General features: G+C 36.7%; 2 protein-coding genes across 2 annotated transcripts; both read right to left on the reverse strand.

Annotated features, from left to right (window-relative positions):
* Positions 1–1770: 1770 nt before the first annotated feature.
* Positions 1771–13393, reverse strand: pou2f3 (POU class 2 homeobox 3). The gene is made up of 8 exons (XM_073840017.1): positions 13147–13393; positions 7587–7621; positions 7061–7162; positions 5056–5161; positions 4854–4942; positions 4161–4334; positions 2477–2618; positions 1771–1955 (listed from the first exon to the last, which is right to left on the reverse strand). Exons 1-8 carry the CDS (start codon positions 13391–13393, stop codon positions 1771–1773), a joined length of 1080 nt encoding a protein of 359 aa, XP_073696118.1.
* A 3112-nt stretch (positions 13394–16505) lies between these two features.
* On the reverse strand, positions 16506–25831 carry oafb (OAF homolog b (Drosophila)). The gene is made up of 4 exons (XM_073840938.1): positions 25252–25831; positions 20566–20700; positions 19920–20100; positions 16506–17754 (listed from the first exon to the last, which is right to left on the reverse strand). Exons 1-4 carry the CDS (start codon positions 25489–25491, stop codon positions 17486–17488), a joined length of 825 nt encoding a protein of 274 aa, XP_073697039.1. The 5' UTR covers positions 25492–25831; the 3' UTR covers positions 16506–17485.
* Between the last annotated feature and the right edge of the window lie 1977 nt (positions 25832–27808).

Here is a 27808-nt window from a genome sequence, read left to right on the forward strand (position 1 = left end):
ACTGTAGTGGCTTCATGTGCAGCAGTCCAAAGGGTATCACGTTGGATGCAGCTGCCATAAGGCCTAACAGTACTTGGAACTGTTTGACAGTGAGTGACTGGCCTAGCTTGACCGCATTCGCTGCAGTGGGGATCGACTCGGTCCGAGCAGGAGACATTCGTGCCTGCCTCGTGGTCGAATCCCACACCACGCCTAAGTAGTCTCAATTTGCGTTGAGTCTCAACCCTAATCCTTTCATGTGAGCGAGAACGACACCTCGGTGTTGAACCGCTAACTGCACTGAGCTGGCTATTTTTAGGATAAGCCAGTTGTCTATGTAGTTGAGTATGCGGATGTCCTGGGGTCACAAAGGAGCCAGAGCAGCATCCACACACTTTGTGAAAGTACGGGGAGAGAGAGCTAGGCCGAAAGGAAGTACCCTGAATTGGTAAGCTTTGCCCCTAAAAGCGAACCTAAGGAACTTCCAGTGTTAAGGAAGGATGGAGACGTGAAAGTATGCGTCTTTTAGATCTATCGTGACAAACCAGTCCTAGGACCTGATTTGTGACACTATCTGCTTGATAGTGAGCATTCTGAACTTCAGTTTCTTTACTGAGCGGTTCAGTTGCCTGAGATCTAATATGGGCCGGAGCCCGCCATCCTTTTGGGAACTATGAAGTACCGGCTGTAGAACCCGGATTCTCTACCTTGAGGAGGGACCACCTCGATGGCCTCCTTCCTTAAGAGAGTTTCTACTTCTCGTTCCATTACCAGACCCTGCTCGGGGCTCATTAGAGTTGGGAATACCCCGCTGAAAGGTGGCGGCTTTGCGCCGAACTGAATGCAGTAACCTTTCTCTACAGTGCGCAGGACCCATGTGGAGATATTCGGCAGTAGTTTCCACGCTGCCAGAAAATCTACTTAGGGAACCAGTCTCTCGAGACTGGCTTCTGGATTTGTTTGAGGGACTAGATCAGGGACCTGTAACAGCGTGCTGGCAGGATAATCCTGAACTAGTTTCTCTGAAGACCCCCGTGGGGGTTGCGAACTCCCTAGGACCGCTAGAGAATGATGTTCGCGGGAGATTATCGCGCCCTATAATACTGGCGGGTTTTACCGACATATCTCCTGAGGGCCCTAGAAGATGTGGTCACCGTATTTTTTCTATGGTGCACCACAAATCTCCCTGAGAGGGGCTGCCCTCATCGGCCCTATATATGTGTGTACACATGTATTTTTATGAAAGTCGGGGCCGTTAGGTCGAGAAGTATTGCTAACCCCGCCCTCTAGGTGTCACCGGAGGAAAACGGGCTGCAATGCTCCTATTATGAGCCTCTGTGTGAGGAGCTGGAACACGACTGGGGTTATTTTTCCCGTCAAGAATCCCAGGACGTGTATATTTGCTGATCAAGCCTGAAATTTTTTATTTTAGGCGGCTTGGAAAGCAAAGACGGAGCCTTCAAGGATGATGCCAGACTGGGTGACAGATAGCAGATAGCGTCTGTCCAACCCGTGGTATCATCTTAGCTTTCTAGCTTGAGAAGGACAGAAAGCTCCGTTTGGAAGTGCTGACTTAGTCCGCAGGAAGCAAAACGTTTGCTTTTCTGCGGCTCATAGTTGCTTAATTAGCTAATGCATTAGTCAGCACAACCACCAGCTCATCATACTGAGGCGATCAGGGGGGGGCGGTTGAATACTTTTGACAACGCACTTCACATCGACCTCCTCGGAGGAAGATATGGAAAGCGCTGAAAACCTTTCCTGGAGGGAAGTAACCGCATTGCGGGCTTCCTATCCAGCATAAGGTTTACCGATCCACGAGATAGGAGAGGAGATAGGGTATTTTTCAACACCCGTCTGCCATCCTTCTAATGGATCGAGCCGCGATCCCAGCGAGTGCAGCAGCCGCTCCGCATCGCGGCAGCGGAGCCAGACCCGCGGGAAACGCTGGCGAAAGCTCCCTCCTCGAAGAGAGCCTTCCGTGGAGCACCCGCAGTGGAGAAATTTATGCTCACACTGTGGACAGTCAGCCTTTTCGAGGGCTGACTGTGTGTGCTCTACACACAAGCAGACTAAACAGACTGTGTTTCACTATCTATTTAGCTGCTTGAACCGCCTAAATTAAAACTTTCTTTCTTTCCCCCTTGGTTGCATTTTAAGTGGTCATACTGCTCAAATAAAAGCCGTGCAAACTGGCACGAAAAAACAGCAGCATGACCGGGACAGACACAGACACAGAGCGCTCTCGCTGAATGACAAAAGCTGCCGCGGGCTTCAAACGCACGTGCTTTATACTTCCCGGTCGATGACGTCACCGCGCCTGTGACGTCACTCCCTTCATTTCATTGGTTGTTAGACATGATTCAGAGTGCGGCCCGCCAATGGCGTTCCCCATAGCGTTTCCAGACGCGGCTCGAGTTCCCGGAAGGGAACAAAGACCTATGCTTACAGAGAAAACATTAGTCAGTTCTGTCCACAAGAGGGCGGCAGCACATACCTGCATCACTCAGCCACTTCTCCAGCAAGGGCTTGAGCTTGCACATGTTTTTGAAGCTAAGATTAAGAGCCTCAAAACGTGAGATGGTAGTCTGACTGAAGTCATTTCCATACAGCTTTCCCATGGCCAGACCCACATCACCCTGCAGCCACAACACAGAAGACTTTGAGAACTGGATTAGGTCCACAACAGGGTTGGGTAACATTGAGTAGGCCTAATACAATAATTGGTTTCTTTTTCAGATTAAATATTTAGTTTCTAATACCCACAGACATTTGAAATTAAAGGAAGAGTTGTATAATATATTTGATGAATATAATTATAATCTAATATTTATAAATATATTTTATTACATAATATAAAATGGTAACACTTTACAATAAGGTGTAATTTGTTAACATCGGTTAATGTATTAACTAACATTAATGAACAATAAGCAATACATTTATCACAGTATTTATTCATCTTTGTTAGAATTTAGTCATTCATTGTTAGTTCATATTAATTCACAGTGCATGAACTAATGTTAACAAACACAACTTGTGATTTTAATAATGCATTAGTAAATGTTAAAATTAACTTTATGATTAATAAATGCTAGAAGTATTGTTCATTCTTAGTTCATGTTAACTAAAGTAATTAACTAATGTTAACTATTGAACCTTATTATAAAGTGTTGCCTATAAAATATGTGACCATGGAGCACAAAACCAGTCATAAGGGTCATTTCTTTTCAATTGGATTTATACATCATGGAAGCTGAATGAATAATCTTAGGATAGGACTATATTTGGCAAAGATACAACTATTTGAAAATCGGGAATCTGTTGGTGTAAAAAAATCTAAATACTGAGAAAATCGCCTTTAAAGTTGTCCAAATTAAGTCCTTAGCAATGCATATTACTAATCAGAAATTAAGTTTTATTATATATATGGTAGGAAATTTACAAAATACCTTCATGGAACATGATCTTTACTTAATATCCTAATGATTTTTAGCATTCAAATCGATAATTGTGACTCATACAATGTATTTTTGGTTATTGCTATACATATACCCGTGCTACTTAAGAGTTTTGTGGTCCAGGGTCACATATTTTACAGAAAAGTTAATAAAATATCAATATTAAAAGACAGTCACAATATATATGAATTTCGTTGGTCTGACAAACATAAATACATCATAGATTTTGTCTAAATATGCTTGTTTATTTACTGAATGAACACAAAGCACACCATAGTCTATAAACATTAAAGTAAATGTATTAAATATAATGAAATGTATAGAAATTAAATGCTAATTTCTATAGATTGAAAAATACATATTCCTATATATTGTGCGAAATGCATTTAAATGCAAAAACAAAACAAAAAACAATACTTACTAGTGGTTATATGAATTGATTTAAATATTTTTCTAGTTTAATTTTAGTTCCTAAAATTCAAATATAAATTACAATTCTGCATTATGTTTACTGCTTTACATTCGGTTCAAATTCAGGAACTGAATCAGAATTTTAAATGCATTATCAATTCAGTTCTGCTGCTGATATAACTTATTGTCCGTTTTCAAATTGATGTGTATGAAGGAAGAGAATAATAAATGAAAAGATGTTCATATAATTGCCAACTATTAAAGATCCTTGATTAAATAATAAAAAACGCTATTAAATATACAGCTGACCTGAGTAAAGCCGAGTTTGATACGTCTCTGTTTGAAGGCTTTAGCGAACTGCTCGAGTTCCTCCAGGTCATTGGGTTCATCTTGAGGTGATCCCACATGTTTAGGCACCTGTAAGTGAGACATGTCCAGGTGTCCATCCATCGAGGAGCCGCCCAGACCTGACCTGCCCATTGCCTTGTGAAAAAATCAAACCTATTAGAGTCTAGGCAATCAATTGTTATCATTTTTCTTTGTTTAAATGCTATTTGTCTTATTGCCTGATTGTTTATTTTTCTTATTTTTTATTAATGCCCTTTCTTTTCTCATGCTCTTAAAAAAATCTGGTGCTATGCATTATACTCTTAAACATAAAGGTTTTTGCAGTGATGCCATAGAAGAACATATTTGGTTCCCCAAAGAACCTTCCAGTGAACAGTTCTTGAAAGAACTATTTTGAAGAACATTTAAAAAATCTAAAGAACCATTTTCGACTATAAAGAACCTTTTCTGCATTTGAAAGATTCAACGGATGTTTAAGGTTCTTCATGCAACCACCGATGCCAATAACGAACCTTTATTTTTAAGAGTGTATGGAAATTTGTCAGTACTACAACACCATTAAAATACCATGATAGATACACTACCCTTTTAGTTTTATTTATTTATTTTCAATTTAAATAAATGTAAGTAATCCAGCATTAGGCTGTGATGTACCTGAGGAGTGAGTGCAAGACCAGGCTGGTGTGGTAGGAGTCCAGTCTGGGACTGGGAGGGCAAGGAAAGCAGATTGGGCTGCAGCAGTGCTGTAGAAAAATAGTATTTAAATACATATGTACTGTAGTTACATCAGACAAAAATCAATTTTTCATTGATTAATGCATACTGCATACTCATATAAGCCAGTATATCCACTAACCTTGGTGTCCTGATTGGGCCTGTGAGAGGAGAAATGATGAAGGAGAGGACAGGTGAGATCCAGGCATCAGGACAAGCTGGGGCAGAGAGTGCAGGGAGGGCAGCTCCTAAAAAACACCAAACATCAGCCATTATCTTTTACCACAATCCCACTCTGTGTAAACTATAGAAGACTGAATCCCACAAAAACATGCTCAGGTCACATTTCAATCGAAACAAAAACAAAAAAGAAAGGAAAATTAAACATATTTTGCATGAAGTCTATTAAGATGTTTTGCATTATGGCAATATATTCAAGACTGTTAAAGACATTTCCCACAAAATCTCATTACCCTAATGCTTTTCCTTTTGTTTTGAATTTACATTATTCGTAAAGGTGATATTTGGTATATTAAATTAGGTGTAATAAAACAATATATTTTATTTCAATAATCCATATAAATCATTACAAATACAAGAGAGTGACCATACTAACAAGCTAAATAAATAAATATTTACCTGAAATCAAATAAAATATGGAAAAACTAAAAACTTCTTTAAATTCAGCTAGTTGGAAATTTTTTTTAATTTTACAACTAAAATTACTAAACCTAAAACTAAAAAAAAAGAATAATAAAAGAAAACTATACAGACATATTACAAAAATTAAACTAATAACAGGACAAAAACAACTAAATTACTAAATATAAAAATTTAAAAACAAAAATTCTAAGTTTTTTAAAAAGCGTATTATGACATTGTTTTCAGGATAGTTAAGCACATTTCCCCCAAAATCTCATTATTCACATTATTCTTAATGGTGATATTTATTAGATCACATTTTGCTGTATTAAAACAATTAATTTTATTTCAATAATTCATATAAACTGTTACAAATACAAGACAGTGAAATACTAACAACCTTTATAAATACTTAAATAAATAAATAAAAAAACTTAATTTCACCTCATAAATACTTGAACAGGTATATTATCCGGTTTTTCCTAATGAATACTTGGATAATAGAATACATTTTAATATAAAATGTGTGTTAATAAAATGTGATTGCATTAGATTATTAATTTTACTGTATTAAAATAATTCACTTATTCACTTACATTAAAGACAGTTAACAAATACTACAAAGTATTATAAATACTTGAATAATAATATAAATTCATATTTAATATTTAATTGCTTTTTTTTCTCATAAATACTTGAATAACAGAATACATTTTTTATTTAAAATTAAATGCATTACATTATATTTTACTCTATTAAAACAATTTATTAAATCTATTAATTTTATTTATTAAAACAATTTATTTTATTTTAGGAGTGTATTTAAATAATCATAAATTAAATACTACCAAGTTATTATAAATACTTAAATAAACACAATAAAATAAACGTTTCTCATTAAACTTGAATTAATCTAAACAAATCTATGAATGGATCGCTTTTTCTTTTTTCATAAATGAATATATTTTAAAACTAAAATTAGTAGTTTAGGTGTAGCTTAATTATTTAAAAACAAAATACAGTCACAGTGCCAAAAAGCCTAGTGATCCTCAAAATTAGCTTAACTTTCTTTCTTTCTTTTTTTTTCTTTTGATTTTTATGTGTGTGTACCTACTTAACCACATTTTGGGGACAAATCTGTAAACAAAAGTGCACAAAACCTGACAAAATTCTCCAAAAAACTTCCTTTGCGGACATCCTCGTTTTTAAAACTGGTATAAAAGAAAGTAAACAAAGTTTTTTTTTTTTAAATTGTAAAAATGCAGAAAGTTTTCTGTGAGGGGTAGGGTTAGGGTTAATAGAAAATGTATAACTATTTATATATAAAAACAATAGAAGTCTATGTAATGTCCCCATTTACTGTAGATAACTAAGTAACTAAGTGTGTGTGTGTGTGTGTGTGTGTGTGTGTGTGTGTGTGTGTGTGTGTGTGTGTTAAATATATGACCCGAACATGCTCTTGATGGATTTTATGATTCTCTATGACCAGTTTGTTAAAGCTGTACCCCAGTAAGCTGTCCACCAGTCACAGGTGATCCCTGAGTTAGATGGCATATCTTATGTGACGATCCAGAATGAGGTGAATCATTCAGGTTCTCAGTCTTAATCTGTACATGAAACAAAGACTTCATTAGACAACACAAACCTGGTATACATATCAAAATGTGGAGCTGTTCGCTGTTGTGTTTTGGTCCTCAGGCATGTGTGTTTATGTGTGTGTGTATGCGCTCTTTGTGTGTACTCAGAGACCAGTAAGGCTGCTGGACTCGTTCTGCCAGAGAGGGCCTTTAACAAACATTCCTTCCCTTCCCGCAGGCACAGTATGCAAATGCCCTTACAAGCCCGAAGCTAGTTCCTGTGCACGAAACTTTTTTTTTTTTTACTGTCCTCGACGTTAGATCATATGACAGCCTGATCTGATGAACTAATCAAGCACACTAGAAAACTTTTGTAATCTTTTGAGCTGTCGAGTTTTTTATCATAAGAGCTGCTCAGATGATGAATATTAAGTAAAACTTTATTTGTACTCACTTGTCTGGTGAAGTCGATGCCATTTTGTTCAATGTCTGGAAAATGAAAAGACAATCACATTTAGAAACTGAGAGTTATGCATTAACATTCACGCTGCCTCTCACCAGCTTCAGCTAGTTTTACAGTTTTTTTGTTTCAACTTTTGATAGTTTCTTTCAAGGGTTTTTCATCATAATGGACCATACCATGAAAACAAACTTCCAAATGTTCCATTAAACCAAGCGAGCAGGGTTAGTCGGGGGTTCAAAGGTCGTCAATACCAGGTAATCTCTCTTCATTTGAAATTCAAATCTATCTCTATGAGGCCGTGGTTAGAACGGCACTCACTCACTCCACAATATGGAAATCTACCCTTCTCCCGAGCCAAACTTCCAGTATGGAAATCATCAGATCATGCAAATGAGTTTCCATGGCAACTTTTAGAGGCCTTCACATTTGAATACTTACAGACCTCCAGGTGCATCTCTCTCTCTCTCTGTTTCAGACACACACACAATTTTAAATTACACAATAATGATTATAAAACCTGCTTTAACCCATTTTCTGTCTTGTAATGACAGCTTATCCTTTTAAAATCACTGATCTTAAAGGTCATCCAATCACATATTTGGACATAAATTATAATACTTTTACAATTATTTTTAAAAGTTGATAACTGATACTGATTCAGTCTGTTACCTGCCTTTTCTTTGTAATTAATTGTAACACCAATAGTGTCTTTGCATTTCCAAAATGTCCTTAAAACTACAACTAAAAAAAATGACTTACACTCATAAAAATAAGGGTGCTTCACAATGCCATAGAAGGCATTTTTTTGTCTAAATGGTTCCATAAAGAACATATACCTATGTTTCAAAGGTTCTTCAGAGAGTAAAAAGGTAAGAAAGGGATGGTTCTTTAAAGAATCTTTGAGTGAATGGTTCTTTGTGGAGCCAAAAATAGTTGCCCCCGCTGTGAAGAACCTTTTAAAGCACCTTTATTTTTAAGAGCGTAGCTATTGATATACTTTAGACTTTTCAGGTAGGGTTTATGTGAGGCTATTTGTAAACATTAACAACATTTTTCGTTCAATCCAAATATTTGTTGTTATCGCATGACCTGATGGGACATCTGATAGGTTTAAGCATAACCCTAATCCGTACTCAAACATTTCACACCGTAGAGGTGCTGGAACATAAATGAAATATATATTCATCATTGAGTGACAATAGTCTGCTCTCTCTGAATTGTCATTTCTCTCAGGTTCCTCATTTGAAGGAGACGGTTCCGTACAGAAGCCATTGTAACCAGACTATGATTCAGTACCGCCTGAGGCTATGAGCGCTTCACTGCAAACAAACCGCCACATACATCCTGGTAGACTTCTCATCCATCAGCCTGCCCTCATCACGCACCTAGACTCTGTATTCAACTGAACTTTCAGTTTATTATATAAATAAGTGTAAAAATATGGAGAGGCAAATAAAGTCTCAAAAGAAAATGTAGTAATCCACATTAAAACGGTTGGCACAAAGCCACTTGCGCAGACTTGCCTGAGAGCGTGACCAGTGTCCCATCAACACAAAGAGTTAAACTTTTGGTCATAACCACAAACGGTTATTGTGAAGAAGCCCAGTGGCAGTTCGTGAAATTATGATCCTCATTTCGAAGGAACATAAAACGGAATGACAAACACTGAACTCACAGTTAACCACAGTTCAAAACAGAATCGATAAGAGGAAAGTAGACAATTTGTGAGAAAACTGATCAAACTACCTGTTAAAAGTTGAAAAGCAGTGAAAATATTTTAAATATTTGAGAATGTAATCACGTTTGAACATTTACAATAAAATATAGCTATATTTTAAATTGAACTTAATACAGTCTGTTTCAAGACACACAAAAAGTAACTATAATTAGCATTGATTACATATGTATGATAATCATTTTATTTACATTCAAATGTCATCCTACATTAATTATGAAGTAATTGTACCATTTCAAAGCGACTGACAATATCCCAGAGAGTAAAAAGTCTCCTTACCAGCTTGTTCATGCTGAGATTCTGTCTGTTCAACAGCCTCTGTGCTCATCTTAATATCTGTAATGATAAATACAGCTGATTTTCCTACAGGATCACAACTTTATGCAGACACTGGGGCAATTCATGGCATGGCCCGCCAGTAAAATGATCTTGAGGTTTATTCTAATGTGTCCAGCTTTCAAATGGTCTCCTTTATGTAAAGGGCTCGTTGTAATATTCATAAGAGCAAGGGTATCCCCATTCACCATTCACCACAATCACTCTGTCTCTCCACCCTAATCTCTTCTAGTCAAAAACATTTAAATCTGTCAATATAGAGAGCTGTGAACAGGTACAATGCAAAGCGATATGATTCCACAAAACGGTCACTGCTTGAGAAGCACTGCATCTGGGAAACAAGATAAAAAACAAACTTTGAGAAGGACATCTTCACTCACCTTATAGCAGGAACGCTCCACAGATCCAAGCTCTGTAGATTATATCCCTGCGTCCGTGGTGCTTTTCTCAGGACTCCGATGACAAACTGAGTCAGCCTTTCTCAAAAAAGGTTCAGAGAAACACATTTAACAAAGTGGGTTAGTAGAAGAGCATTCACCTCTTCAGTATCCCACACCAGCCGATAGACACGTCATTTGCATAAGGCCCTCGGTGTGTCCTATCCAGACTCTGACTTTTTGCATAAAACAACAATAGGCAGACAGCAAACTTCGAAAAGCTTGAGAATAAGAGCATGCGGGCAGCTCTGCCTGTGTCTAATATGTACATTGGCAAACTTAAAGTGTGCTCGGTCTTTGATTGAACATAGCTCTATTTATTCAAATACATCACTATGCATAAAGGATGGAATTAGGATTGTTCTTTTTCAATAGTCTAAGAAATTTGAGTTGCATTTTCAATATCAGTATCAGTTCCCAAAGTGATGTGATGTTATATATAACCTCCAAACACATTCCAGAAGTGTGTCTCATTATTCTGGCATTAAAAGGGTTACAGTTCATTACTCAACAGAGATCAAGATATTTCTTTATTGCCAGAGTTCCGTGGAAATGTGAACATGGGTTTGAAAGCAAACTCCTAATTAAAAGTGTCTCTTGGGGTTTTTACTCCCAAAATCATTGAGAGATGATGTGTGTAATTCCATTGGGTTTGCATTTTATTCTTATTATTCACAGTTTGCAAACTGTATCCAAAGAGATTTTGTTTATATCCCCCACACTATTCCAATGAATTAGCCTACTAGGTTTCTCATGACTGCAGGATGTGCAGGGGTGTAACTTAGTGTTATTACATTGTGTAGTTCAGTTGACTGATCAGTCTGATTTCCGCGAAACAGTTCTTTCGAACAGTTGGTCTGAATGAAGCGATTCATATCCAATGGGAATCTGCGTCATCCCCATCCCAGGATTCGTTTTAAACGCTATAGAGGCGTTTTGATGAATGTTTATGGAGACAAAGAGTGTTAATTAATGTAATAATATATATATGATAATTTATAATAATAATATATTATTTTATTATATTATCAATTCCGCTATAATTTGTGTATGTACGCAGGAGCCTATATGTAACGTTATTCCAATTAAGTTGATACCACCATAATTTATAGTAGGCGTAATATCCATGTCACATCGTGTCATTTTACTGCATTTTCGGACTTTTCATGACAAACGTTTATCCTGAAGTTAAAAAAGTTAACACTGATAGTGAGTAACGTCGGTTAGCTAATGTTAGTGTCCACTGCAGCGTTTGGTTTGTCGCGGATGGCAGAGCCTGTGTTTGGGCAGATTTACACTCTCTCTGGTAAGCTCCACCTCTACATTACATTCACGAATAAACGTCTTTAAGGTTTATAAATTGTAACTTTACCTTCTAAAGATGAATTTTACTGTCACACCATCCAGAGTGAACATAACAGAGGACGTACTCTAGAGGGCAGCATTCAGTCTTGCAGGAGATGATGAGACGCAGCATAGCCTACACCTCGTCAGGTTTACAATTTGCATATGGTTTATACGTAGACTATGGTTTAAGTAAAATAAACAGTGGTGTATAAAGTACCTGAAAGTCATACTTAAGTAAAAGTACAGATATCTTACTAGAAAATGACTTTGGTTAAAGTTGGAAGTCACCGTTTAGAATATTACTTGAGTAAAAGACTTAATATTTATTGTACTTAAAGGAGTAGTTCACTTTCAGAACAAAAATTTACAGATAATGTACTCACACCCTTGTCATCCAAGATGTTCATGTCTTTCTTTCTTCAGTCGTAAGGAAATTATGTTTTTTGAGGAAAACATTTCAGTATTTCTCTCCATATAATGGACTTCTATGGTGCCTTCCAAAATGCAGCTTCAAATGGCTCTAAACGATTACAACTGTGGAAAGAAGGGTCTTATCTAGCAAAATGATGGGTTATTATTATTATTTTTTTAATTACAATTTATATACTTTTTAAAATGCTCATCTTGTCTAGCTTGGCAAGACAAGCATTTGAAATTAAAAAGTATATAAGGTGTAAAAGTTTTTACAAAATAACCAGTCGTTTCACTAGATAAGACCCTTCTTCCCATTTGGAGCCATTTGAAGCTGCATTTTAGAAGTTCAAACTCGACACCATAGAAGTCCATTATATGGAGAGAAATCCTGAAATGTTTATCTCAAAAAACACCATTTCTTTATGACTGAAAAAAAAAAGGATGACAAGGGGGTGAGCACATTATCTGTACATTTTTGTTCTGAAAGTGTACTACTCCTTTAAGAACAAAAAATATTTTTTTTAATCTTAAACATACTTAAGTATTGCAAAGTAAAAGTACACACAGCTTGAGTAGTAAGATTAACTTCAGTTTTAACTCTTTCTTCCATTTTGTATTTTTGGGTAAGAATAAGAACTTAGTGTCTTTCATTCCAACATAGGAAAACATTTCTGGAATCTGCATCTGAAATAGCATTTAGATGTATTTACACAGTTTAATGTATCTCAGAGGGGACATGGATGCATTTAAACTGCAGTTACAGATGCATAAACAGGCCTAATGTTTTTTTTTTTTTTTTTAACGTAAAACCTTGAATACTGATATTTGAAATAATTTAAGACATGAAAAATAGTCAATGCGAAATCAAAACTGCCAGTAGGTGGCAGCAAGTGACTTAATAATGAGTGAGTCATTGAGATTCAACCAATTCATTCAAACAGCTGATTAGTTCAAAAACAAGGCATTTGACTGTGTCAATGTCACATCTATGTTCCTAGTGTTTCTTCCCCCATGGACTTATGTTTTGGTTTTTGCCATTGTCTCCCGTTGTTCTGTTGACATTGGTTTCTTCCGTTGCCCATTTATGGACTTCCCCTTCTCCTTTGAGTTAATTTGGTGTATTGTCTACACCTGTCTTAATCATTAGTCTTTTGTTCCCTCAGTATCATTGTCATGTCTTAATGTTGTGTGAAGAGGTTGTGTTCTCCCTTTTTGATTTATTAAAAGTTCTGTTTGTTTATTATTATACTCCTGCTCCTCATGCTTCTCTCTGGCTCCGCACCTCCCACAACCTGTGACAGAAGACAGGACCCATTAAAGATGACAGAGGCTGAGGACAGGCTGTAGGGGCTACGGCAGAGTGGGCGGACATTGGAGAGGTATGTGGAGGAGTTCCTTGAGCTCTCCCATCGGCTGAGCTGGCCCGATGTCTCTCTTGCTGTTGTGTTTCGGTCGGGACTGGATGAGGAGACAATCCGATGTGACTTCCCCACATGTGATTTCTCCTTGATTGAACTAATCAACCTCATCCTTTATTTAAATGGCTCTAATATCGAGGTTAAAGAAATAAAGAGTGGTTGTAAGTTTCCGCATCCAGCCCCCTCCGAAACCCAGCGCGTCTCACCAGCTCATCCCTCGCCCTGGCGGCCTCGCCCGAGTTCCTGGCCAAGATGGATATAATGGACCTAATGGACATGGCACTCCCAATGGAGTTTACGGCCCCAATCCTCTCTCCTGAATCTCCTAATTCTCTGCTGGTCCCGTCCAGCTCTCCTGAATCACTGCTGGTTCCGTTCAGCTCTCCTGAATCTCCGCTGTTTCCGCCCAGCCCTCCAGAGCCTCCGCTGGTTCCCCCTCCAGAGCGGCCTCAAGTGTCCATGCCTCCAGAGCGCCCTCCAGTGTCCGCTCCTCCAGAGCGCCCTCAAGTGTCTGCTCCTGCAGAGCTCCCTCCAGAGCCAGCTCTGCCAGAAGGCCCTTCTAAACCCCTAAATTACCCCCAAGAACATTTTTTGCCATGGCTCCCTGAACTGTCTGCTCTGCCATGGCTCCCTGAATTCCCTGATCCACCATGGCCTCCTGAACTGTATGCTCCGCCATGGCTCCCTGAACTCCCTGATCCGCCATGGCCTCCTGAACTGTATGCTCCGCCATGGCTCCCTGATCTGCTATTGGCCTCCTGAACTGTACGCTCTGCCATGGCTCCCTGAACTCCCTGATCTGCTATTGGCCTCCTGAACTGTATGCTCCGCCATGGCTCTCTGAACTCCCTGATCCGCCATGGACTCCTGAACTGTACGCTCTGCCATGGCTCCCTGAACTCCCTGATCTGCTATTGGCCTCCTGAACTGTATGCTCCGCCATGGCTCCCTGAACTCCCTGATCCGCCATGGACTCCTGAACTGTATGCTCCGCCATGGCTCCCTGAACTCCCTGATCCGCCATGGCCTCCTGAACTGTACGCTCTGCCATGGCTCCCTGAACTCCCTGATCTGCTATTGGCCTCCTGAACTGTATGCTCCGCCATGGCTCCCTGAACTCCCTGATCCGCCATGGACTCCTGAACTGTATGCTCCGCCATGGCTCCCTGAACTCCCTGATCCGCCATGGCCTCCTGAACTGTACGCTCTGCCATGGCTCCCTGAACTCCCTGATCCGCCATGGACTCCTGAACTCTATGCTCCGCCATGGCTCCCTGAACTCCCTGATCCGCCATGGACTCCTGAACTGTATGCTCCGCCATGGCTCCCTGAACTCCCTGATCCGCCATGGACTCCTGAACTGTACGCTCTGCCATGGCTCCCTGAACTCCCTGATCTGCTATTGGCCTCCTGAACTGTATGCTCCGCCATGGCTCCCTGAACTCCCTGATCCGCCATGGACTCCTGAACTGTATGCTCCGCCATGGCTCCCTGAACTCCCTGATCCGCCATGGCCTCCTGAACTGTACGCTCTGCCATGGCTCCCTGAACTCCCTGATCTGCTATTGGCCTCCTGAACTGTACGCTCTGCCGTGACATTGGTTTCTTCCGTTGCCCATTTATGGACTTCCCCTTCTTGTTTGAGTTAATTTGCTGTATTTTCTACACCTGTCTTAATCATTAGTCTTTTGTTCCCTCAGTATCATTGTCATGTCTTAGTGTTGTGTGAAGAGGTTGTGTTATCCCTTTTTGATTTATGTAAAGTTCTGTTGTTTATTATTATACTCCTGCTCCTCCTGCTTCTCTCTGGCTCCGCACCTCCCACAACCTGTGACAGTTAATAAGTAAATCACTGAATAATTTTTATCAACCGATTTGTTCAAAAAGCTGATTCATTCAATAAGTAAACACCGTCCATTGCTCAGACACAAAACAGTGCTGTGATCTTTGTTTGGAACAATTTTTTACACCTTTAAAATTTTTCACATTATCACAGTTTAGTCGCTTTAGTTTTGAAAATTGTAATAAAATATGACAAGATCTCAAGAGTTAAACTGTGTCAGAACTAATTCATCTTGATAATGTTAGATAACTTTGATAGAAAGGTATGTAACAAAACATGGTCAGGTCAAAGTGTCAAATCTAAATTTTGGTTTGGTTTTTAGTCCATTGTACAGTATAAATAATTTTTGGCTATAATATGTCACAGTTTACTTTACTTTGCTAAAATTGATATTACAAATATACTAGATACTTGTGAAAATAAAAGCTACTAAAGTATTTTAAAAAAATATGATACAGGTACTGTATAATTTAGCTTTAAACATACAGGGGAGACCGCAGGTATGTCTAGTCTGAGAGTTTACAATGATAATGCTGAAATGTTTAAATGTTCACAGGAGGTAGACAGACAGACATTGGATGATGCATGTGTCACCTGTGTGTGAGATACTGACCACAAAAAGAGTAAACAAGTTTCACCCAGTGATCTTGTGAAGACCTCGGCCAACCGAGACCCCCAAAGGGTCACTGCAAAGTGAAGAGGTGTTCAGTGTCCCAGACAGACCTATAAATACTGATCAGGGGTCGTGATAACACACATCTGACTCACACTGGGCAGGATGCAGTCCGAGCTGACCAAGCGCAAGAAGACCTTCCTTGCACCTGATGCCAGACATGTCCACAAGTATTTTATCTGAAGTCCAAGTCAAGCCTGAAGTCTTTTATCACAAGTCTGGAGTCATTTCATTAACTGCTGCAAATAAATTCTCATCCTTTTAAATCCTATTTACAAGGTTTTAATTTTAAAGACAAAATATGTTCCAGGGACAATTTTTCACTTTTCATATTACAAAACAAAAAACATTATGTCTGGACAAAAAGAAGAAATTAGAGAAACTAGCCAATAATTTTAGGACAGTGACACAAGAGAACAGAGTATGTGGGCCTTATCTTTAGAAAGCCTCGCCAGAGAGAAGCTCACACACCCATGTTGTGTATCACAAACCAAGGCAAAAGACTCTTCATAAGACAGCTGCAATTGAAATGTAAATTAGAATTAGTCAAGGCTATAGAGAGCAACTTAGCCGAGAATAAGAAATTTGGCATCTACTGAATAAATTTGCAATAAATTGACATCACAATATGTCCAGAGACACAGTCTTAGCTGCCACTTAGACCTTTTGTTACATTCCCAGCTTTATAAACACAGTAAGAACGTGAATTGTCTTGAAAATGTTTATGATGGTATTGAAAAGCCAATGCATGACAATACTTTGACAATGCAGAAAGCAGAATCACAAGCTTCTGCAATACTACTTAAATGAATAGTTCACCCAAAAATGTTTTCTTGCAAGCACACAGCTTGTCACTTCACAAGATGTTAATTGATGGACTGGAGTTGTGTGGATTACTTGTGGATAATTGTGATGTTTTTTATCAGCAGTTTGGACTCTCATTTTGACGGCACCCATTCACTCCAGAGGATTTCTCCAAATCTGTTCTGGTGAAGAAAAAAGCCTCATCTACATCTTGGATGGCCTGAGGGTACATTTTCATTTTTGTCTGAACTATTCATTTAAAGTAAAGGCAACATGGTAAAACCAAGTAAAAAAGCATGAATAAGGGTTAATGTAATGTTGAAAATACAAAGGAAAAAACAAAGATACTCACATTCAGACATCATACTGTAAACCTTTTGAACAATGGGATTTAAATATTTATCAAAATACTATCCTTTATAATACGTATTTCATAAACATTGGGAATATTATGGATAGCTAAGACTTTAACATTCAAATATTTTAACATGTAAAAATTAAGCAACTCAAACCCTAAACAGAATGACAACAAGAGCTAAAATACAGCTGTCCTAGGCAGAACTAAACATGCAAATTATAATACAATTTCCTGCCCTGAGGTACCATTGTAACGATGTCCAAAAGTAAAAAAAATAAATGGCTTTACAATCCACATTAAAATGTCCATTCTTTCACTCCCATTAACAGCATATGAGTCAAAGAATGTCCCAGCAGAGACAAAATGTATAGCTGCTTTCAAAACACTGAAGTGCACAAGTACTTTGTAGATAATCTCATTATCAAAACAATTGCTTTGTTTTAGAGTACCTTTCAAAAATGTTTTCCATAAAACCAAAGCAAACAAAAAAAAACATTATTTTGAGAAAACCAATGTCAGGAAATGCTAAGTGTCCTCATCCCAAAGGCACAGCTGTTTATGAGGTGTGTAGAAGTCAAAACGGTAGCCTTTGCTGCAGCTCTTAATGCCACACTTGTAAGGGTTCGGTCCCTGGCCCCGGCAGTACTTCAGCTGACAGGGGAACCACTCCAGGTTTAACCTGTAACTGCAGGCGCAGGGCTGCCATGGGTCTGTTGTAGAGCTGCAGCTTTGCAAGCCAGTCACATTCAGACTCTGAGCCTGAGGAACAACCTCAAATATTGAACCTTCAACACCTGTCAAGAGAAAAAGACTCAGTGAGAAGGCCCAGCGTGTAGTCATGGTCATTTTCAGAAATAAATGGTGGGTTAGAAATCCATTTTTGACAGAAAAAATAAATGTTGCTCTTGGCACAAAAGAAACTGACTGACTGTGAAGTATGAGTGATATGATATTTGCAGTTTAAAGATGTTATTAGTCATTTTTGCACTTACATTCAACTCCCAAACATTTTTAATGTAATATGAAATATACACTCTTCTTCAAAAGTCTGGGGTCAATGTTTTTATCTTTTTTAAAAAGTTTCTTATGATCTTATTAACTAATATAGTTGATGATAATATATATACAGTTGAAGTCAAAAGTTTACATACACATCGCAAAACCTGAAAATGTTAATTATTTTACCAAAATAACAGGAATTATACAAAATGCATGTTATTTTTTTATTTTTAGTATTGAGCTTAATAAGATATTTAACATAAAAGACATTTACATATAGTCCACAAGATAAAAGAATAGTTGAATTTATAAAAATGACCCTGTTCAAAAGTTTACGTACACTTCTTAATACTGTGTTGTTACCTGAATGATCCACAGCTGTCAGTCCTTTGTTTGTCCTGGTCAACAAATTGGTCCCACAAATTCTTTGGTTTTTCAGCAATTTTGTGTATTTGAACCCTTTCCAACAATGACTGTATGATTTTGAGATCCATCTTTTCACACTGAGGACAACTGAGGGACTCATATGCAACTATACCAGATGATTCAAAAGCTCACTGATGCTCCAAAAGGAAAAACTATGATTGGTTCACTTCCAGAATCGTTTTTACAGATAATTTACTCACCCCCTTGTCATCCAAGATATTCATGTTTTTCTTTCTTCAGTCGTAAAGAAATTATAACATTTCAGGATCTCCATATAATAGACTTCTATGGTGCCCTCAAGTTTGAGCTTCCAAAATGCAGTTTAAACACAGTTTCAAATGGCTCTAAACAATCCCAGCCATAAGGAATAAGGGTCTTATCTAGCGAAACGGTTATTTTCTAAACAAATTGACAATTTATATACTTTTTAACCTCAAATGCTCATCTTGTCTCATCTCTGCGATGCACATACGTAGTCTGTGTAATCTGTTAGGGTATGTAAAAAAAAAAACATCACGTTTTCGTCTTCAAAATCGCCCTACAACGCTATTTTACCTTTTTTTGTAAAGGGTGTTTGATCTTCTTTGTATGTTCACTTTGTAAACACTGGGTCGGTACATCTGCAGCGATGTAGGACGATTTTAAAGTTGGGGAAGAAAACGTGATGGGAGTTTTTCGACTTACCCTAACTGTGTTGAACCGTAATCGATTGTTTCACTAAATAAGACCCTTCTTCCTCGGCTGGGATCATTGAGAGCTATTTGAAGCTGAGTTTAAACTGCATTTTGGAAGTTCAAACTTGTGTTTTCCTTGAAAAACAATTTCTTTATGACTGAAGAAAGAAAGACATAAACATCTTGGATGACAAGGTTGGTGAGTACATTATCTGTAAATGCTTGTTCTCAAAGTGAACTAATCCTTGAATTGTAAACTTTTGAACAGAATAAAGATGTGTACATTTTTCTTATGTTGCCTAAATGAATTATTTTTTTTCATTTAGTACTGGCCTTCAGAACCTACAGAAGATGCTTACATGTTTCCCAGAAGACAAAATCAGTTACATTTACCCTGATCTTCAAATTCAAGAAGTTTTTACCCCCCAGCTACTAATGCATCGTGTTCCCTTCTGAAGCATCAATAAGCCTGCTGTGGGTTTGCTGGGGTGTAACTGAGAATGAATGGGGAAAGTCATCGCAATATGATTGGATATGACTGGTTATGATCGGCTGTGGTTAGTTCATATGATAAATCGGATAGAATAAAAAAAAAAGGCTGTTGCTACTTCTTACAATGCGCTGTCAAATACAGGTGAACTACACCGCAAAAAGCGTATCTATCTATCTATCTATCTATGAGTTTGATTTATACATTGATAGTTCTTGTATCTTTTGCTATTTTCAGATGTGTAGTCTCCAGATAACATAAGAACAACAACACTAGGAATACCATAAACAACAGTATAAACACTACCAGAACGCAGTGACAAAGTCACTGGCAGCCTTTATGGGGTACATCAACGACCCTCTCGTCTAACCTTTGTCCAGCCAGTATTTGACATCTTGCTGTCGTGTGTACACCAGGTCTCTTGCATCCCTGCAGACATTATGAATATGAGTACTGAGGTGCCACGAGCGACTTATGTTGAGCACCGCATTCATAGTGAACTCTTCCACACCACGTCTCTCATCTGCACTCCGCACCACATGAGGGTTTTTCTGTAGGGTTCAAATAAGAAACATAAGAACGTCTCAGCGCATAAGATGTTTTTATATTAATACTTGGATATTAAGACACAAAACACAAACAATACTGACAATACATCATCAGTGTTTCAATAATTCTCACCCTGCTGATTATTAATACATGATACATGTGTAGGTCTTACTTTATGGCTATACTTTAAAATTTTAACATTTATTCCTGTGCTTTACCTTGTCCCTATGCTGACATTAAAAGTATTATTTAGGGAAAAAATAAGTTATTTTGTCTTTCCATCAAAATTAAATGGAACAAAGAAATGTATACAGGTTTAGAATGACATGAGGATAAGTTAAATAAGACAGAATTGTAATTTTTGGGTGGACTATCCCTTTAAGCTGCTACCAGCATGAAAGTTAGCCTAAGCTGGTCTGTTCAGCAGGGTGCCACAGATGGTGCTTTAAAGTTCTTGAAATTTTGACCTGTCTGAGTCGAGCCATGGCCTCACTGGGGATGAGCTCTCCATAATCCAAATGTGTGATGAAGCAGAGGGCCTGGTACTGAGATTGGCCCTTCTCTGGCTCCCCAAGCACCAGTGCACGAAAGATCTTCACATGCTATTAGAAAAAAAAGAAAAGAAATGAAGAAAATGTGCACTTATACACACAAGTCATGAGGCAAACCCACATTTCATCCATGAATTAGGGGATTGTATTACCAGGATGTTTTACCTATGATACTACAGGACATGCAAATTAGAAGAACAGGTTTACAAATACAGACATTTATTATATTCCAGTAAAAATGTTTATGTTTATGCACTTGTTTTTTTTTTTGTTGTTGTTGTTGTTGTTGAAAATATTCACAAAAACATTTACAAAATGTTTTACTCTAATATATATGTGCCACAATTCTTGGCAACCCTTTATGTAATACATTGTACAACCTCCGCTTGCCAAGACAACAGCTATATCACAGAAGTTTTGGAGGAACAAATATTTTTTTTTATTTACTTAACTTTTATTTTTTCCATAAATTTACTTCAAACAAAGGTTAGAGTCTAATGAATAGTTTAATAAGCTAGACTAATACACAACCAGTCAAAAGTTTTTGAACAGTAAGATTTGTTTTTTAAAGAATTCTCTTCTGCTTACCAAGCCTGCATTTAATTGATCCAAAATACAGTGAAATATTGTGATTTTTTTTTAAATATATTTTTAACATTCAAAAGCTTGGAATCAGTATAATTGTTAGAAATTATAGAAATATATATTTTATTTAGCAAGGATGCTTTAAATTGATCAAAAGTGATATATGGATATTGGATAAATGCTGTTCTTCTGAACTTTCTATTCATCAAAGAAACTGGAAAAATAAATATACCCAGCTGTTTTCAACATAAGAATAATAATAATAATAAAATGTTTTTTGAGCAGCAAATCAGAATATTAGAATGATTTCTGAAGGATCATGTGACTGGAGTAATAATGTTAAAATTTACCTTTGAAATCACAGGAATAAATTAAAATTTAAAATATTCAAATATAAAGCAGTTATTTTAAATAGTAAAAATATTTTACTGTTTTTTTCTGTAGTTTGGATCAAATAAATGCAGGCTTTGTGAGCAGAAGAGACTTCTTTAAAAAAACATTAAAAATCTTACTGTTCAAAAACGTTTGACTGGCACTGTATATAAATGCACTAATTTCGATTTATATTGTAATATAAAAGACTACAATAATAAACAGTGAAAATACTTTTATAGCCTGTTCTAATCACTTTTACCATGGGTTCTAATATCATTAAAGGAGAAAAAAAAAAATATATATTTATATATATAAATATATAAATTATATATATAATATTTATATATATATATATATATATATATATATATATATATAATTATTTAAGAAGCTTAAAGCAAAATGGATTAATGCAAATTTGCACAAGATATTAGAACTTATTATGAAAGAATGAATATTGAAAATAAATATATTTTGTTCTTGTTCTACTGAAACAAAAATGACTTTGTTTAAATTCTTTATTTTGTGAACACTAAAAACAAAACAGAGGCCCCTTTCCCAGCTCTTCAGAGCACATGCAACTCAAGCGTATCCTCTTACTACGACCCCGAAGATCAGCTGATCCACCAACATACCCAGAGCAAAGCAGACTAACTGCTCCCATATGCACATAACCAGGAATACAGCCTCTCTTTCATGACAACAATACTGCTTTTCTTCGCCTCCGTCCTAGCGGTAACTGCACTACAGCATTCACACTGAATATAACTAGAGCAGTGTGAACGTCAGCGAGAGAACAGAACGTTTTGGAAAGATCTGGTAGATTCTGTTACACAGAGCGATATGAAATCACAGAAAAGTTGGCACTGCTTCACTCAAAGCTAACGGCTTCTTGAATATAGAGATGCATGCGTGCATGTGATGGTCAAACATGTTGTGAGCCCATTAAAACGACACTCTATATGGAGTGGGACGAAGTACTTCATATAGACTCAATGTTTTCAGGACAGAAGGGTCCTGATAGATGAGATTAGTCATAACCGCTGCTCTTAAAGAGATATTCTTGGTTCAGTACAGTTGTGCTCAATTGGCAGCATCGCAATATTGATTTCACCAACAAATAAATTTGACTCAATGCAACAGATAATGTTTGTTTGTTTGTTATTTTTTCTTTACACAAAAATCATGTTTATATATCACATAATGTTTATGTATTTTGTAGCTACAATTTTAAAGCATTAAGTATTTCAACATTTAAAAACTTGCCCCATTCACATCCACTGTAAGTGCCTTACTGTAAACCAGTGTTGCCAAGTCCACAGTTTTCCTGTGAAAACAGAAACGCAATTTTGACTGATTTGAAAGACGATTTTGGAGTGATTTTGATTTACCCCAGAATGCAGTTAAGCTAGTTTTGGCTGTGATTGGGCTAGTTTTAAGCAACAATTAACATGGTTTTATTACATAGACCTGGCAATAGTGCTGTAACCTACATATTTTCTCAAGAAAAAGAGGGAGAACTGAAAGTTATTTTGTGGTAATCAACACTATGCCAACAATAACTGAACTGAACCCAGAACATTCTTTTAAATGCATTTAAATCATGTGCATTATCATTTCGAGGTAATTACTGTAAAAAACCCTTTAATCACAAAACGGACATTTGAATTTACTTATAATGTTGTATAATATATAATCACAGAGTGTATGATTGCCCATGCTTTGTGTTTCTTTGGCTGCTTTGCATATTGCATGATGTTTCGCATACAGCACACTGAATGACTTTGGCTGCATAAATATTTGGCAACTGGCAGCTTGATTACATCCAACTTTCCATGTGTGAAAAACAATCAGATAGAATAAAATGCGATCCTGAAAAAAGAGGTTTCTACTTTCAAGTATGTCTTGAGGGAAAATGCTGTGTTTTAGAGTGCTGAAAGTATCGTAACTGTTTTCATGGTCAAAATATGATCTTCAGGTAGTAATTTACATCAACACATATGATTTAATATTAATCTAACAATGCCACTTTAAAGCTCTCTCACACCTTTAAAATAACATTCATAAATAGCTGATAAATACATGTGGTGTAGTGTGATTCATAAAACTATCTGATGAAACACACAGATGGAAAAGCATTTTAGACACTCAGTTCTTTAACCAAATCAAACCAAATGATGTATGTAGTGCAGTCAATTCACAAAGTTTTTATTTTTTAGATATTTAAACTGTAGAATATCACTATTCAATAAAGTACTATGGTGCATTGATGGTATCAGATGGTGCTTTGACACAGTACATATGATAATGATATTCATCACTACATTTACCAAAACTGTTAATACTCCAAAAATTATGTTTTTGGAATATACTATGTATTTTGAAATACCTTGGTACTTTTCAGAATGCAACATACGTCAGAAAGTAATACAATTGAAGTCAAAAGTCTACATACACCTTGCAGAATCTGTTAAATGTTAATTATTTTACCAAAATAAGAGGGATCATACAAAACGCATGTTATTTTTTATTTAGTGACCTGAATAAGATATTTCACTCAAATCCATAAGAGAAAATAATAGATACATTTATAAAAATGACCCTGTTCAAAAGTTTACATACACTTGATTCTTAATACTGTGTTGTTACCTGAAGGATCCACAGCTGTGTTTTTTTGTTTAGTGATAGTTGTTCATGAGTCCCTTGTTTGTCCTAAACAGTTCAACTGCCTGCTGTTCTTCAAAAAAAAAATCCTTCAGTAATTGAACCCTTTCCAACAAAGACTGTCTGATTTTGAGATCCATCTGTTCACACTGAGGACAACTGGGGGACTTATGGAGTTCAAACACTCACTGATGCATTAAGAGCCGGGGGTGAAAACTTTTGAACGGAATGAGGATGCGTAAATTTTTCTGATTTTGCCTAAATATCATATATTTTTTAAATTTAGTACTGCCCTTCAGTACCTACAGAAAATGTTCCCTAAAAGACAAAATACGTTAAATTTAGCCTGATATTCAAATTCAAAAAGTTTTTACTCCCCGACTTAATGCATTATGTCTCCTTCTGAAGTATCAGTGAGTGTTTGAACCTTCTGTAATAGTTGCATATGAGTCCCTCAATTGTCCTCGGTGTGAAAAGAATCTCAAAGGCATACAGTTGTTGTTGGAATAGGTTTAAATAAACAAAAATGCTGAAAAACCAAAGAATCTGTGGGACCTAAAGGTTTTCTCAGAAGAACAGTGGGCGGTTTATCGTATTCAGGTCAGTACTATATAAAAAATAACATGCATTTTGAAAAAATAATTAACATTTTGCAGATTCTGCAAGGTGTATGTAAACTTTTGACTTCAACAGTACTGCATATGGTACTTTTAGATTCCATGGTATTGAAATTCATATACCACAGTATTTACTTTAGTATGGTACTTCAAGATTCTTCTAGGAATACCAAGGTACAATGGTGCATGTCCAACAAACATAAACACCCAACTTTTGCACTCTTGACTGATGTTTCGTTCCCATACAGTAATATAGTTGTATTGCAGGGCTGCACTGTGATTAAAAAGTGCAAGTCTTTGATCAAAGTTCATTCGCAGCTGTGGTTGAAATACATTTAACGTTAGTTGGATTTATACTCACGCGTTTGAAATCAGACAGGAATGTGATGAGAGTCCCGTCTGTCTGTCTGAACTCCACTGTTACCGTGTCCTTCTCACTATCAGACACTAATAGCTCCTCCGTTATTTGACCATCGCTGAGACGAACAAGCACCGTCAACTGTGAGCAAACACTTACTGATAATAACAGCGTAAACACGACAAACGCTATCTGGACTGAAGCCGGTAAAGTCACTCTCGCGTTCATTACTAAAGAACTCATTTAACACAACAATGGGACATATCGTCGTTAGAGTAAATTACTTAAAACAGACAACAAAACGATGGACAGCGAATGTAAACTACTTTTTAGTGAGGTAATTGATGTTCGGTTATAAAACAATACAGTTAGTAAACTATACTAGCAGCTCGATCATGACCGCAGAAATTGCGCCTCCGTCAACATTTAAATGTTCATCTAATTGTTTGCTCGTGATTCAGAAAACACTGGCTTATTCATACACGAACAAATTCTTCTTGAAAGCCTTCTCTTTATACAGTTTTTTTTCTGTTCGTTTAACTACTAACTCTTAAAGCTCCTGTATTCCCGTCACTTCCTCTGAACTTCAGTATTTTGGCTAAAGGCGCCTCAGGCTCCCAGCACTGCATGGGGCCACTTCTTAAAGACACAGGCTCAGATTTCAGACTGTTAAAACCACTTTTACCACTATTTACTATAGGGATGAGGGTCGTAAACATTTTATTATTTATTTTAATATGTTAGCTGTAGTTTTTATAAATATACAGTTGAAATCAAAAGTTAAGATACTTCTTGCGGAATCTGCAAAATGTTAAATATTTTACCAAAATAAGAAGGATCATGCAAAATGTTTTTTTTTTTTTTTTATTTAGTAGTCAAGTCAAGTCAAGATTATTTATACAGCACTTTTTACAATACAAGTTGTGTCAAAGCAACCAACCTGAATAGTACTGACCTGAATACGATATTTCACATTAAAGACGTTTATATATTAGTCCACAAGAGAAAATAATAGTTGAATTTATAAAAATGACCCTTGTTCAAAAGTTTACATAAACTTGATACTGTGTTGTTACCTGAATGATCCACCACGTCTGTGTTTTTTTTAGTGATAGTTATTCATGAGTCTTCATGTTCATGAGTTTGTCCTAAACAGTTAAACTGCCCACTGTGCTTCAGAAAAAAAAATCCTTCAGATCCCTTGGTTTTTCAGCATTTTTGTATGTTTGAACCCTTTCCAATAATGACTGTATGATTTTGGGGGTGAAAACTTTTTGAATTTAAAGATCAGGGTAAATTTAACTTATTTTGTCCTCTGGGGAACAGGTAAATATCTTCTGAAGGGCAGTACTAAATGAAAATAAAAATGAAAATGTAGGCGAAATCACAAATTTTTTTTACACATCTTCATTCTGTTCAGAAGTTTTCACCCCCTGGCTCTTAATGCATTGTGTTTCCTTCTGAAGCATCAGTAAGCATTTGAACCTTCTGTAATAGTTGCATATGATTCTCTCAGTTGTCCTCAGTGTGAAAAAAATGGATCTCAAAATCATACTGTCAACTTTGAATAATTATTTTTTCAATTTCATTCATTGATTTATTTATTTTACACATTACACACTAAACATAGTTTACTATCCTGTAAATTATATAAAAAATAAGTGGGGGGAAATATGATTCACATCATAGGGTTTGCATTAAAATTGTTGTATTGTTGTATTGTTTAAAATTATGACTAAAGTATTTGATAGTTCTCAAACAAAAGGCCTAGTTCACCCAAAAATAATCATGCTGTCGTCAATTACTCCACCCAAACTTCTATAATTTTCTTTATTCTGCAGAAAACACTAGAAGATAAATGAAAACAGTTTGTTGTTGAATCTTAATAACTTGGCAAAATGGGCACCAAAAAGTATGTTGCCAGTGTTTACAGTTTTAAACAGTCCTCAGCCTCGTGTCAGATTTGGGGGCCAGCAGGATGCCAGAAGTAGTCAGGTGACTCTCACTTGTAACCTTCTGAACTTTAACTTTTTGATCTTAAGACTTCTGTAGGCTTCACACATCATTTGCCTGGAAACTACGCCGCAAAAATAAAAAATAAAAAGCTTTCTTAAAACGGCAAAAGAACGCATGCACGTTTTCTTAATATAATCATTTCAAAAACCAACAGGACATTTTCTCAATATGTGACGTGCGGGACAAGAGGTGAAAATGCTGTGCGGTAAAATGCAAAGCGGGGCGGGTGGTCATCCTATGCACACTAGATTATTAATATGTTACTGTTAACCTGAGAAAAAAACAATGACTGTATAATGTCATCATATCACAGATAAAATAATGGCCATATTCTTACATCTTTGGCAGCACTTTATTTTACAGTGTCTATGGTACACATGTTTATTACCCATATTTAACATAGTAATTACAGTAAATTATGCATAATTACATGCAACTAACTCTAAATCAGTAGTATGTTGTATTTAATTAACATTACTTAATAGCTAAATGTATAATTACACTCTAATAAGAACACCTTTTATGTAATGTGTAACTAAAGAAA

The sequence above is a fragment of the Garra rufa genome, chromosome 5, assembly GCF_049309525.1.
Source record: "Garra rufa chromosome 5, GarRuf1.0, whole genome shotgun sequence".
NCBI classification, from domain to species: domain Eukaryota; kingdom Metazoa; phylum Chordata; class Actinopteri; order Cypriniformes; family Cyprinidae; genus Garra; species Garra rufa.

Coding starts and splice junctions, on each gene's coding strand:
- oafb (XM_073840938.1), bottom strand. CDS start 25,491: ATGAGTTCTTTAGTAATGAACGCGAGAGTGACTTTACCGGCTTCAGTC. Junction 20,701..25,251: donor TCCTGTCTGATTTCAAACGC/GTGAGTATAAAT, acceptor TTTTTCTAATAG/CATGTGAAGATCTTTCGTGC. Junction 20,101..20,565: donor CCATGGCTCGACTCAGACAG/GTCAAAATTTCA, acceptor TGAACCCTACAG/AAAAACCCTCATGTGGTGCG.
- pou2f3 (XM_073840017.1), bottom strand. CDS start 13,393: ATGAGGTTGATTAGTTCAATCAAGGAGAAATCACATGTGGGGAAGTCA. Junction 7,163..7,586: donor GCATCGACTTCACCAGACAA/GTGAGTACAAAT, acceptor TTTCATGTACAG/ATTAAGACTGAGAACCTGAA. Junction 1,956..2,476: donor GAAGTGGCTGAGTGATGCAG/GTATGTGCTGCC, acceptor GCTCCACGGAAG/GCTCTCTTCGAGGAGGGAGC.